Source organism: Podarcis liolepis (genome assembly GCF_965112155.1).
Source record: "Podarcis liolepis genome assembly, chromosome: 5".
Taxonomy (NCBI): domain Eukaryota; kingdom Metazoa; phylum Chordata; class Lepidosauria; order Squamata; family Lacertidae; genus Podarcis; species Podarcis liolepis.
This window is the reverse complement of record NC_139556.1, coordinates 86,333,935-86,346,978: the sequence shown is the minus strand read 5'-3', so window position 1 is coordinate 86,346,978 and position 13,044 is coordinate 86,333,935. Positions and strand designations below refer to the sequence as shown.

The window sequence follows — 13,044 nt, the reverse complement described above, 5'->3', positions numbered from 1 at the left end:
GTAAGACTAGCTCCAAAACGAGCTCCTTACACTTGCTGGGGCAGCTGGCATTGCTCAAAATGTGTTACGATTTTGGACCAATAAACCAGTTTCTTGCACTTGTTGGATCCTCAGTTGTTTCTGCTTTGCGGCGCGTTTGATTATCCGGCGGCCCTCCAGATGTTGCCATGGATGATGTAAGTTGTAGTTCAGCAACATCTGGAGGGCTGAAGGTTTCCCATACCTGCCTTATTGATTGCAGGACTTTGCAACTTTAATTGTGCAGAGAAGAAAAGGGAAAAAAAGGTTCGAGAATTGATTAGATATGTCAGATGGGAAAAACCACAGCTGGCGATTATTTTCTCCTTGTTTGCCATACTTAAAGATATGGGAGAACTCTCAGGGCCAAGGTAAAAGAAATGAATGAATGACTGTTGTTGTTTAGTCATTTAGTCGTGTCCAACTCTTCGTGACCCCATGGACCAGAGCACACCAGGCCCTCCTGTCTTCCACTGCCTCCCACAGTTTGGTCAAACTCATGCTGGTAGCCTTAAGAACACTATCCAACCATCTCGTCCCCTGTCGTCCCCTTCTCCTTGTGCCCTCCATCTTTCCCAACATCAGGGTCTTTTCCAGGGAGTCTTCTCTTCTCATGAGGTGGCCAAAGTATTGGAGCCTCAGCTTCACAATCTGTCCTTCCAGTGAGCACTCAAGGCTGATTTCCTTCAGAATGGATAGGTTTGATCTTCTTGCAGTCCATGGGACTCTCAAGAGTCTTCTCCGGATGCAATAAATAAATAAATAAATATTAATACCCTGCCCAATGGCATGGCTTAAAGAAAATATTTGGGAGACAGCCTTAAAAGAAAAAATGTGACACTATGTTATGTGCTTCACCCTCTCCTCTCCTGCCACTTTACTCCAAACTGTACCCAAAGTTGCTTCTCCACTTCTCCATCACCCCCTGCCAATGTTCAGAGGAGAATTTTCAAGTGCAAATGTACGTATTTCAGTCCTAGTATAGCTCTTCTCCACCCTGCATGACACACACTTTCATTATACAACTGATCAATGCTACAAGAGGGCTGTCTTCTTCTTCTTCTTCATCTGCCCACTCGCCTACTCCCCAAACAGCTTGACCGACCCTAAACACAGCTTATGCTGGGATGTCGGTTTCATTAACGCCGGGAAGCAGACCTCACATTACGGATGTGCCAAATGGCTCTGCAGCTGCATCCATTATTTACCACGAAACCATTAATTACCAGCGGCAAAACAGCTCTGCTGATCATTGATGCCAGGAACTCCAGCACGGTAATTTCCATCAGTGGAAAAGAAAATTAAGTTATGTTGGGAGTGTCTTAAATGGCCATTCAGAATAAATATTGCTGGCGGCTTGTGACTGCAGACATCGTCCCTGCATGAGGATATGAAAATGTCTCCATCACCTTTTTAACACGGCGTAGGAGTCTGTATTCGCTCTGCCTTTCAAATGGATCTTTGATTTATGGGTGCGATAAAGGCGCTGGTGATAGAGCATAAGGGGGGAAAAGCTTTACTTTGTCAGAGAAACTGCATTTGTGGAAGGAAGGTTGCTGTTCCTTTGGAACTGAATATTGTCCACTGAGCGGAATCTTAAAAGTCCAGTTCTAAATGAGTTTATGTGGGATGTGATACAGAAGTAGCAGTCAAATACAACATTCCTTGTTTTCCTAGAGTGGACATGCAGGGGGGGTGTTTGGTTCAGCCAGTCGGAACTTCCTGTTTCCTCCTGGGCTGAGACATACTTCCTCTTGCATGTGACTAGACGTGGGCGTGACCTTACCTGTCCAGGTAACAAAAAGGACAAGGTACGCAGCCATCTCTCTCTCTTTGACTTCCTCCTTCGTTGGACCAGCAGCTTTATGGCTAGAGATGCTCTGTTGGCTTTCAGAGGACAAAGGGACTATCTCCATATGGGATAGACCCACATGTATATACTTTGTAACTAAGTCTGCCTTCAGGGATCCAACTGTGAACTGATGATCTGAGTAAACTTCTTTTATATACTTTAAACAAGATTGTGGCGTGTTCATTCTTTTAAGAGGGATATAAGGGGACTTATCAGGAATCTAATGGTAAGAGGCTTAAACAAGCCTGCAGTTTACTCATAAGGAAGTCCTGTGTAGTTTAGAACAGGGGTTGAGAACCTCAGACCCAGAGGCCAAATGCTCCCCTTCAGGCCTCTCTTACCTGGAACTCTCTGCAAGCCACAGCCCTCGCTGGTCCTGCTTTGAACCCTAAGCATTTTTGCCTGGCTGGAACAGGTCCTTGAACTCTGCCAATGCCTCTTGCTTGTTTGGCTAGAGTGGGTGAGTGGGTGTTAAAAGCAGCCTACTGTACAAAGTTAACACTTACAAGTGGAAAGAGGTTTGTTGCCTGCAGGCTTTCCATAGGCATCTGGCTGGCTACTGTAATAACAGGGTGCTGTAGTAGATGGACTTTGGGCCAGATCCAACAAAGCTCTTCTTACGTTCCTATCCACCACAACCCCAAGACCTGTCTATATGGTCATAACCCCACTAGTGTATATCAGAAGGTCGGCAGTTTGAATCCCCACGACGGGGTGAGGAGCTGTTGCTCTGTCCCAGCTCCTGCCAACCTAGCAGTTCAAAAGCATACTAGTACAAGTAGATAAATAGGTACTGCTGTGGCGGGAAGTTAAACGATGTTTCCGTGCACTCTGGCTTCCGTCACAGTGTTCTGTTGTGCCAGTATCGGTTTAGTCATGCTGGCCACGTGACCCGGAAAGCTGTCTGTGGACAAACGCCGGCTCCCTCGGCCTGAAGCAAGATGAGCGCCGCAGCACCATAGTAGCCTTTGACTGGACTTAACTGTCCAGGGGTCCTTTACCTTACCTTTACCTATATGTTATGACAGGGTGTTTAATTCCCCTTCTCATTGCTCATCCTTTTACACTTGCTTACATCGAACGTAATATATCTTGCGTTTGCAAATACATTACAATTCCTTCCTTCCAGAGCCAGTGTGGTGTAGTGGTTAAGAGTGGTAGTCTCGTAATCTGGTGAACCGGGTTCACTTCCCCGCTCCTCCACATGCAGCTGCTGGGTGACCTTGGGCTAGTCACACTTCTTTGAAGTCTCTCAGCCCCACTCACCTCACAGAGTGTTTGTTGTGGGGGAGGAAGGGAAAGGAGTTTGTTAGCCGCTTTGAGACTCCTTCAGGTAGTGATAAAGATGGGATATCAAATCCAAAGTCATCTTCTTCTTCTTCTCCTCCAGTCCCCTGAAGACAGCAGAATGGCTAGTTGGATAAGGATTTGTGATGCTGGGAAGGTACCCCCCTTCCAAAAGGGAGGGTGTACTCTGAAAATAGCAGTTTATTGTATGAGGTTATTCTGGAAACAAAATCTAAGTGAAGATTTCATTGGGTTGGGGGAGGGATAATTCATAAAAGGGAACGGAAGCAATTTGACTATGCATTATTAAACTTCCTTTCCAACAATTCAACAGCTCAAGGAACTACCGAGCATTCTGCAGTAAAATGAGGAGAGCTCTACTTCCATGCCTTCTGCTTGCTGTCACCGGAATCCACCTCACCAGAGGCCATACCTCCCAACCTGTGGCTGAAAGCACTGCACGCTTGGCAGGGGATTTGTCCCGGGTTCTTTCTGCCTCCCGGAAAAATGAGAACATTCTCTATTCTCCACTTGGAGTTTTGTTGGCCCTCGGGGCAATCCACTTAGGAGCCAAGGGAAAAGCACGCGATGAGATCAGGCAACTTCTCAACCTGCAAGGAAATGATGGTGAGTATCCACACCAGCTTTCTCAAACCTGGTGCTCCCTTTTCCCTCCACCTCCTGTTTTAGACTGCAACTTTCATCAGACCCAGCCAGTGTAGCCATCCAATGTTTGCAATCAGAATGATCTGGCTAGCTACCTGCTCTTCTTGAGTTTTGCTGTTGTTTTTAGTTTGCTAAGTTGCATGGTAACAGTTAAATCACTTTTGTTTTTTACGTTGGATTTTGTATCTGTAAGCAAACGGAGGGGGGAAGTGGGATGTAAATGCAATAATAATAAATGGAATAATAAATAATCATTGGTGTATGCACAGAGACAAATAGGTTATTTTTTAAAAAAAATTATATACTACTTGTAGTGAACCACTTTGACTAATTTTGATACAATATGGAAACCAACTACTGACACACAATAAAATCATTTTTTTAAAGACAAAAAACCCTCTGTTCCAATTCCCCTCTGCCTGGTTTTGTATGCCACACACTTCAACTGTCAGTGAGCATTCTGTGGCTACTGGATAGGCTCAGTCCTCAATGGAGAGGAGTTTGTTTTGTTTTTGCACAGGGTCCTCCTCAATTATTTTGTCCTTCAATCCTTGAAGTTCTGCCAAACCTGCTGCCCATCTGGTGATAGCTCTTTCTTGTGCCTGAATGGTGTTGTTTCGGCTACAAAAAGATCCACGTTCAGAGAAAGCATTCCCTTGCCTCCCAGAAAGAACATACAGTGGTACCTCAGGTTAAGTACTTAATTCGTTCCGGAGGTCCGTACTTAACTTGTAACTGTTCTTAACCTGAAGCACCACTTTAGCTAATGGGGCCTCCTGCTGCTGCTGCTGCTGCTGCGCCGCCGGAGCACGATTTCTGTTCTCATCCTGAAGCAAAGTTCTTAACCTGAAGCACTATTTCTGGGTTAGCAGAGTCTGTAACCTGAAGCATATGTTGTTGGCTATTTGCAGTTTAGTAGCGCTGCAGAGAGCTTGCTGGGGAGACCATGCATTAAAAACGGGACTCAAAAATAACTTAAACAAGGTTTTAATAACAAAAACAAAAACTCCTTATACACTAAATACATCAACAACAAACCAGATCCAACCACCAACCCATCCCCCAGGGTAATGGGAGAGCTAGGTGCTGCTCCTTATATACTACACCCAAATGCTGACACAGCTTAATCAATACAACTCAGCAGCACCTGCTATGTTTCCCAGCTGTAAAGCTGGGTCTCGTTAGTTTGCTCTGGCCCTTGCTCTGGCCCCTTAAAGACATACACATGGAGTGGAACAATGATGAACCTTTACATTTAAAGAAACCATTCAACATATGTAACCTGAAGCATATGTAACCGAAGGTACCACTGTAGTGGCAAAGTCAGTCTGGCTCCATCCACTGGTCAGTGTGGGAGCAATTATTCCAATACTCGTTTTCCTCTTCCCTTCTTATTCCTTTTGCATCTTATTTATTAGATTGTGATCATGTGGGCAGGGATGCCCTCATCTTTTAATATGTGCACAGTGCTTAGAAAAAATAAAGTGCTTTATAAGTACAAAAATCAACAACAACATGTTGCTCCACTTCTCACTTTGGGCCTTTGCAAATCCCAAGTGTTCTGCAAGAGTATGTTCATCCATAGAAAACGTAGATATCACCAAAGTTCTCTGAGGTTTCTCACTGTGAGTGACTTGCACAGTGGGGAGGTATAAGCCCTACCTCTTGTCTGTTGGCACGCAACATGACATTTTGCTTTCCGTATCTTGTGCAGAAGCAAAAGCAAACAAAAGCAACATTGCCTCCTATGAAGCTAAAAGGTCTGATAACTGAAGGCTGCTTTCAAATGCAAGGTCTAAGAAAATGCAATAACTGGATATAATTGTTTGTATCTCAAATGCAGTCTGGGCAAAATGAAATCTACAAATCAACCCCAGTGTGCAAGGAACACATTTGCCATAGCTTAGTTTACTTTTTTAAAAAAAATAATCCTTTGACATCTATGGCAAATAACTTAAAAAACAAAACCTAAAGACAGATGGGCATCTTTGCGGCATTTCTTTTAGCCCTTTCACTGAAGATGTAAATCCACCCATTCAAGCAGATGATTGCCTACTATTATGGTTCATTTTTCCCCCTTTAGAAAATACATTATGAAATAAACCCTCTTTCCTCTAAATTCCTCCAAATGCCCTGCTATCAATCACGGAGACAAAAGGAAGGTCTCTGGAACGCCTGTGCAGTACATGCAATCACACGATCTAGTGATGGAACAAGCTTAATGCTTGATTGGCTTCACACTGCTGTTTTTGTAAAAATGCCGCTCTTCGAGATATAAAGAGGGGCATGAAAGAGATCTTGGCCATGGTACCCATTTATTCTTTTCAGCAATTATCCTCCACCTCTGTCCTCTTCCCTCTCATTCACTCTCTCAGTGAGGAGGAGTGACAACCATCTTCTGCTTTACCGGTCAGATTGGATGTCTCTGGTTAGCGCAGTGGCGTAGCGTGGGGGGTGCAGGGGGGGCCGGCCGCACCGGGCGCAACATCTGGGGGTTAGGGTTAGGGGGCGCAAATCCACGGGTTAGGAGGCGCAAATTACTTGTCTTGCCCCGGGTGCTGACAACCCACGCTACGCCACTGGGTTAGCGGTTGTCTTCTATATGTATGTGAGCTCCAGCAGGTACACAGGCATGCCAGCTGCCAATGTCAGGCATGGTTGTTGTTTAGTTGTTTAGTCGTGTCCAACTCTTCGTGACCCCATGGACCAGAGCACGCCAGGCACTCCTGTCTTCCACTGCCTCCCGCAGTTTGGTCAAACTCATGTTGGTAGCTTCGAGAACACTGTCCAACCATCTCGTCCTCTGTCATCCCCTTCTCCTTGTGCCCTCAATCTTTCCCAACACCAGGGTCTTTTCCAGGGAGTCTTCTCTTCTCATGAGGTGGCCAAGGTACTGGAGCCTCAGCTTCAGGATCTGTCCTTTCAGTGAGCACTCAGGGCTGATTTCCTTAAGAATGGAGAGGTTTGAACTTCTTGCAGTCCATGGGACTCTCAAGAGTCTCCTCCAGCACCATAATTCAAAAGCATCCATTCTTTGGCGATCAGCCCTCTTTATGGTCCAGCTCTCCATTCCATACATCACTACTGGGAAAACCATAGCTTTAACTATACAGACCTTTGTTGGCAATGTCGCTGCTTTTTAAGATGCTGTCTAGGTTTTTCATTGCTTTTCTCCCAAGAAGCAGGCATATTTTAATTTCATGACTGCTATCCCCATCTGCAGTGATCATGGAGCCCTAGAAAGTAAGGCAGTGATCCATGAAGGAGGTCAGGCATGGTAGCCTACATCAAAAGTATGTGTCCCTGTTTCCACACCTCAGTGGGTCTGCACATGTCGGATGACTAATCCATTCCACCTCCTCTACCATGTAGATGGTGTATGTTATGTATTCAGTGGTCTGTGTTTGCCTGAGCTTAAGTCTGGACTAAGGATTCTGACCTCCTGTGTTCTGATTTGATACATGATGTCCAGTCACAGAACATTTCAGGATTTGGGCCTCTGCCATTGGCCCTTGACCTCTGAGTAATAATTCGCAGCTTGGAAGTTCAGACAGCCAATCACACTTGGAGTGGGAGTGGCCCAGGCTTTCAGGAATGTATATAAGCAGTTGCTTTGCACCTCTTTCCCAGTTATGTAGTTCAATGAAGTTTCTTGCCATTATTGCTGTGTCTTGCCCCATGGGATCCCACCTTCACTTCAGTGTAAACATATGATATGGGTGTTTCATGTAGACTTATACCTGATCATTCAGATACTCAACCAGGGACATGTCTCTCTTTCACACGTATGGGTCTTTCACAAAAACAACAATTTTCATTGAATGCCTAGGCTATCCTCTGCACAGTGGAGAGAATGAGTATCCTGTCGATTTACAAAGGCCCAGTAAATAGATTGTGTGAACTCACCCTGTTTATCATTGTGGGATATTTAAAATGCACTCAAACCAACAATTCATGTCTTGCTAGATAGGCACATGATAGGAGCTGAAGCTCATGGAGATTTCCTGTATGTTTGCTAGAGAGAACACGCCCTGATAGGAGGGGAGCATAGCCATAAATATCCTCTTACCTGCCTGAGCACATCTTCCTTTTCAGAGGCTAAGTCTAAGGTCCAATGCTCAGGTTCCATCTTAAGCTAGACTTAAGTATGTCTCCATAACTGAATTACCATTTTAAGCCTGCCTGAACAAAGCTGCTGTGTTATTCTTCAACAAGTATTTTGGATGAGAAAATGTTATCTTTACCTTTTACAAGATTGTAAAAACCATGGAGAGACCTGGTCTGAACAGAGACATTGGATTCTTATCTCATTATACATGATGAAGCTATTTTTAGCCATCCCACCCCTTGCTTTTTCCTGCAAGACCAATTGCAGTTGTTAACAGTCGTCAACAGGTTTACCACACCTATCAGCCAATCACCCATTCCTACCACCCTTCTGAGTAATATCCCTCCTCACCCTCTCACTATATATAAGGGTCTGGTGACTTCTGTTTCAGTGTATCTGAAGAAGTGTGCATGCACACGAAAGCTCATACCAATAACTAACTTAGTTGGTCTCTAAGGTGCTACAGGAAGGAATTTTTAAATTTTGTTTTATCTAATAAATATATCCTCTCCTAACATTTATTCACATCCCAGCAATCACCCTATACTGGGGTATCCCAGGTGTAAAGGTAAGTCATCCAGACGTTATTAATAATCCGTATATTTCTTTTCCCAGTTTCCTGATCTGTAGCCAGACTATCTTCCTCTATCACATCATTCTTCACAAATGACTAAATATGTCTTTTAGCAGCTCAAACATAGCTTTATTATAAGGATTCCAGAAATAAATAAATCATTGTCACCTAGCAGAGAAAAATGGAAAACCGAATGTCCCAGGTCAGTGGATAGCTTGATGAATGTGTTGGCCATGTATGTGGTAGCTATGAAAAGGGCAAAATTCTTGTTAAGGATAATTAGCAAAGAGATTGAAAATAAAACTGCCAGTATTAGAATGCCATCATACAAATCTATGGTGAGATGGTACTTGGAACACTGTGTGTCCTTCTGGTCATCTCACCTCAAGAAGGATAGTGTAGAGCTGGAAAAGGGCAACCATCATGCTCAAAGGGTTGGAGCAAACCTTTGACGCTTTTTGGTTAAGGAAGAAAACGTCAATATGTGGGTGGGGGACATGATCGGGGTTGTCAATAATATGCCTGATGTGGAGAAAATGGATAGAAAAATGTTTTCCTCCCTCAATTATAATACAAAATCTTGGGGCCATCGAATGAAGCTGAACTTTGGAAGATTCATGACAGAAAAAAATAAAGTTCGCTCAGTGCACGAACAGTGGAGTTTGCTCCCACAAGAGGCTGTGATTGTCATAGACTTGGATGGCTTTAAAAGAGAATAAAGGCAATCAATGGTTACTAGTCATGATGACTATGTTCTCTTTCCACTGTGGGAGACATTATGCCTCTGAATACCACTTGCTAGGAACGGCAAGTGGGATTAGTGCTGTTTCACCCAGATCCTGCTTTTGAGCTTCCCATAGGCATCGTACCTACGGGACCGCCTCTCCTGGTATGCCCCACGGAGGACCTCAAGGTCCATAAATAGCAACACCCTAGTGGTCTGGGCCCCAAAGAAGTTAGATTAGCCTCAACCAGAACCAGGGCCTTCTCAACACTGGCTCCGGCCTGGTGGAACGCTCTGTCTCATGAGACCAGGGCCCTGCGGGATCTGATTTCTTTCCGCAGGGCCTGTAAGACAGAGTTGTTCTGCCTGGCCTTTGGCTTGGAGCCAATTTGATTCTCTCCCCCACTTTCTTTTTCCTTTCTCCTCCTGTGATGAGGCTGCATTTTAATTTTAATTGTTTTAATGTTTTAATGTTGTATTTTAATCTTGCTTTTAAGTTGTATTCATTCAACTGTTTTTATTATTGGTTGTTAGCCACCCTGAGCCCGGCCTTGGCTGGGGAGGGCGGGGTATAAATAAATTTATTATTATTATTATTATTATTATTATTATTATTATTATTATTATTATGTCTTCCTACCCAAAAATTCAGCTTTAAAAGTCCCCAGACCTATTTTCCTGAAATCCAGCAGTTTTCTTATACAGAGGCAACCTCCTTCACATCTGCTCTTTTCAGAACAATGGTCCATAAAACACATGGGGAGATTAAGTGGTTTGCTCATCACCCACCCCAAAACTGTAATAGCTGTCCTTGTAGAGAAATCAGTTATCCTTCTGAAATTTGGCAGGATTCATGCTCTCAGAAGGGGCAACCATGCCTGCAAATTCCATCCAATTGTCTCCTTGTTAATAAAAAGTTGGTGATTATACCTTAAGTGCACATTTCACCACTAGAAGAAAAACCCAAATAGGAAACCCTTAAACCCTTTTTAAAGGGACATGTGACTTTAAGAGGGGAGAAGGTTCATTCGAGTACATATATGTCGTTCATGAAGGAAAGATCAGGATGACTAACACATGAAGTAATTTTTTTAAAGCTTCAATATCTTCTGTAACACCAGTTCTGAAAATTGTGCAGAGAGTCGTTTTGAAAGATAAATTTATATGTCATCAGAACAGCGTTTGGATGCTTTCAGCTCACTCTTAAATTCAACAGATCTTGCTTTCTCCTTATTTAAGCTTATTTTAATCCCTGCTGGAGCTCCCGGGACTTTCTATTGCTTTAGAAATGCAACATCTGACTTGCTAGATGACAACATGAAGTGATATTAGGAGGAGTGTGAAATAATGCACTTTATCAGCCTTGTTCTTACGCAGCCCCCGTGGTATTAAATGAACAACCTGTGGCATGAAATGAGGATAATTCAGATTCAGGACCTGGGAGTCTGTTGTCAGAGAACAAGAATGCTTGCCTGTTGACAAGCTGCTGTCCCTCTCTCTGGTCTTGACTGTAGCCCAGGGCCCATTCTGCCTCTTGCTGCCTCTATAGGGTTTCTGTTGTGATGCCATCAGAAAAATACTGTACTTTGGGGCAGAAGTCCAATGTCCTGCTCACCAGAATGAGTGGGAGGGGACCACAGTGCACCAGGCATGACTTATCACATTTTAAAGCAATAGAGATGACCATCATAAAAGGAACCCTATAAGACCTGCACCGCTGTGTTTCTCTTATATTTTACAGGTCTATTGCTGCTGCCGTCAGCTTCCCCACACTTCTTACTCCAGCAATAAGTATGACTATAGCTCAGTTGGCAGAGCATCAGACTCTTAATCTCAAGGTTATGGGTTTGACCCCCATCTTGTGCAAAAGATTCCTGCATTGACCCTTGTTGTCCCTTCCAACTCCACAATTCTTTGATTCTCTGATATGTGCTATTAGGACAGCAGTGCTGAAAAACCGTTCCTTTGTTAGAGTGGTCAGTTAATTATAGGAAAGAATGGTAGTCAGTTGATATTTAGATGAAGCCTGGTCTTTACTGAGCTTTCATTGTGATTTGTTTGTGGGGAGGTTATAAGGGAATGAATATTCATCCTGAAGTGATTGCAGGGTATTTACACATCTTCCTGTAAATAATCTGTTCACTCCACATTCTGAGGTGCATTTTCCTATCATCTTCCTAACTGCAACTAACTCATTTTTAAGTAGATTTGTTACGCCAAGGCGACAGAGCTCTCCCTTGAATTGTGCAAACCTATATTTCTGCTGTGCTCTTGAATCCCTCCTGCAAAATACTGACAGTCTGGAGGCAATATGACTTCTGAGAAAACATGCATAGGGTTGCGCTCTGCAAGCTTCCAATACTTTCTCATCCAAGTAATCTAACCCTGAGAGCATTGTCCTTGGAACTTTTCACCACTCAAGCGATGCAGAAGTTCTTATAATCTGCTTGCCGCATGGCTGGAGCCTTGGCTGCAAACTGAGCAAAAGAAAAACTACAAGTGGCAAGATGGCATAGCCATAACAATGCTATGTGAGTGTGCATGCACAGTACATTTTTAATAAAAATCATAAAATGCATTACAGCTTTTAAAGCCTAGCATATGGGTAAATGGCATCAAGTTACTTGCAGGACCAGGCATCGGATTCCCATACCCCAACCCATGCAAATAAGAGACCAATGAGGCTGGGTTTTGGGTCAAAACAGGCCACAACTTTATTGAATACAGATGAAGAGTCTCTTCCTTTAAATTCCTAGGAGTTTATCTCAGTGAAGACCTTTCTTGGAAAATAAATACAACCCAGGTGGTTAGGAAAGCCCAACAGAGTCTCCATATCCTCAGGGTATTGTGGAAGAACGATATCAATCAACATTTGATGATCTCCTTCTACCAGTCAACAATAGAAAGTGTCCTTTCATACTGCATAACAGTGTGCTACACTGGTTTGACATCAACTGATAGGAAGTGCCTACAGAGGGTGGTGAATACAGCACAAGATATTATGAGCTGTCCCGTGAATCCGCTGGATGAAATAGCGGAAGAAGGTTGCCTCAGGAAAGTGAGGAAAATTCTCAGGGATGATTCACACCCTGGCCGGCACTTTCTTGATCTCCTGCCCTCAGGCAGAAGATATAGAAGCATGATTAGTCACACCAACAGGGTAAAGAACAGCTTCTATCTGTGGGCTGTTAGGCTGCTGAATGAAAAGATAACAACAGGGAAACTGACTTTCGGGTTTGGTGGGTGTGCATCAGTAAACGAGGGGAATTAAGACTAAGAGAGCTGAGTGGGGGGGTTTTCGCGTAATCTCAATGTATACAAGTTGTACAAGTGACAATAAAGTATTTCAATTTCAGTCAATGAAAGAGGTTTGGCTTGGGCATGGGGCAATCAAAATACTTCTGGCCCGCCCACTGGAAGTGATGCATGGTCAGTCCAGATGGGGCTTCCTAAGACTTACATCAAATAGGTGACCCCTACAGGGACCACCGTCTGGGGGAGCACCCTTGGCCCTGGCCCCGCCTAGACATGCAGACATGGAGACTCCCCCCCGTAACCCTTTAAAGGGAAACCCCAGCGTTTGAAGGGGCAGGCAGAGACTACAACCTCCCCTCCATCCAAAACAAAGGATTGCCCCAATGCCCAGCCAGTTGTGACAATTTCTATGATAATAATAATAATAATTTATTATTTATACCCCGCCCATCTGGCTGGGCCTCCCCAGCCACTCTGGGCGGCTTCCATAAAAACCAAAAATACAGTAAAATATCACACGTTAAAAACTTCCCTGAAGTTCCCTGAAGCCTTAAGATGTC

The 13,044-nt window shown here is 43.9% G+C and overlaps 1 protein-coding gene across 2 annotated transcripts in view; it reads left to right on the top strand.

The window, feature by feature from the left end:
- SERPINI2 (serpin family I member 2) overlaps positions 1-13,044 on the top strand; it is a 50,433-nt gene that overhangs the window by 1,943 nt on the left and 35,446 nt on the right. For both annotated transcript variants that reach the window (XM_083504403.1, XM_083504404.1), the window contains exon 2: positions 3,492-3,784. In XM_083504403.1, the coding sequence (XP_083360529.1) occupies positions 3,492-3,784 (293 nt within the window). The remainder of the gene's footprint in view (positions 1-3,491; positions 3,785-13,044) is intronic.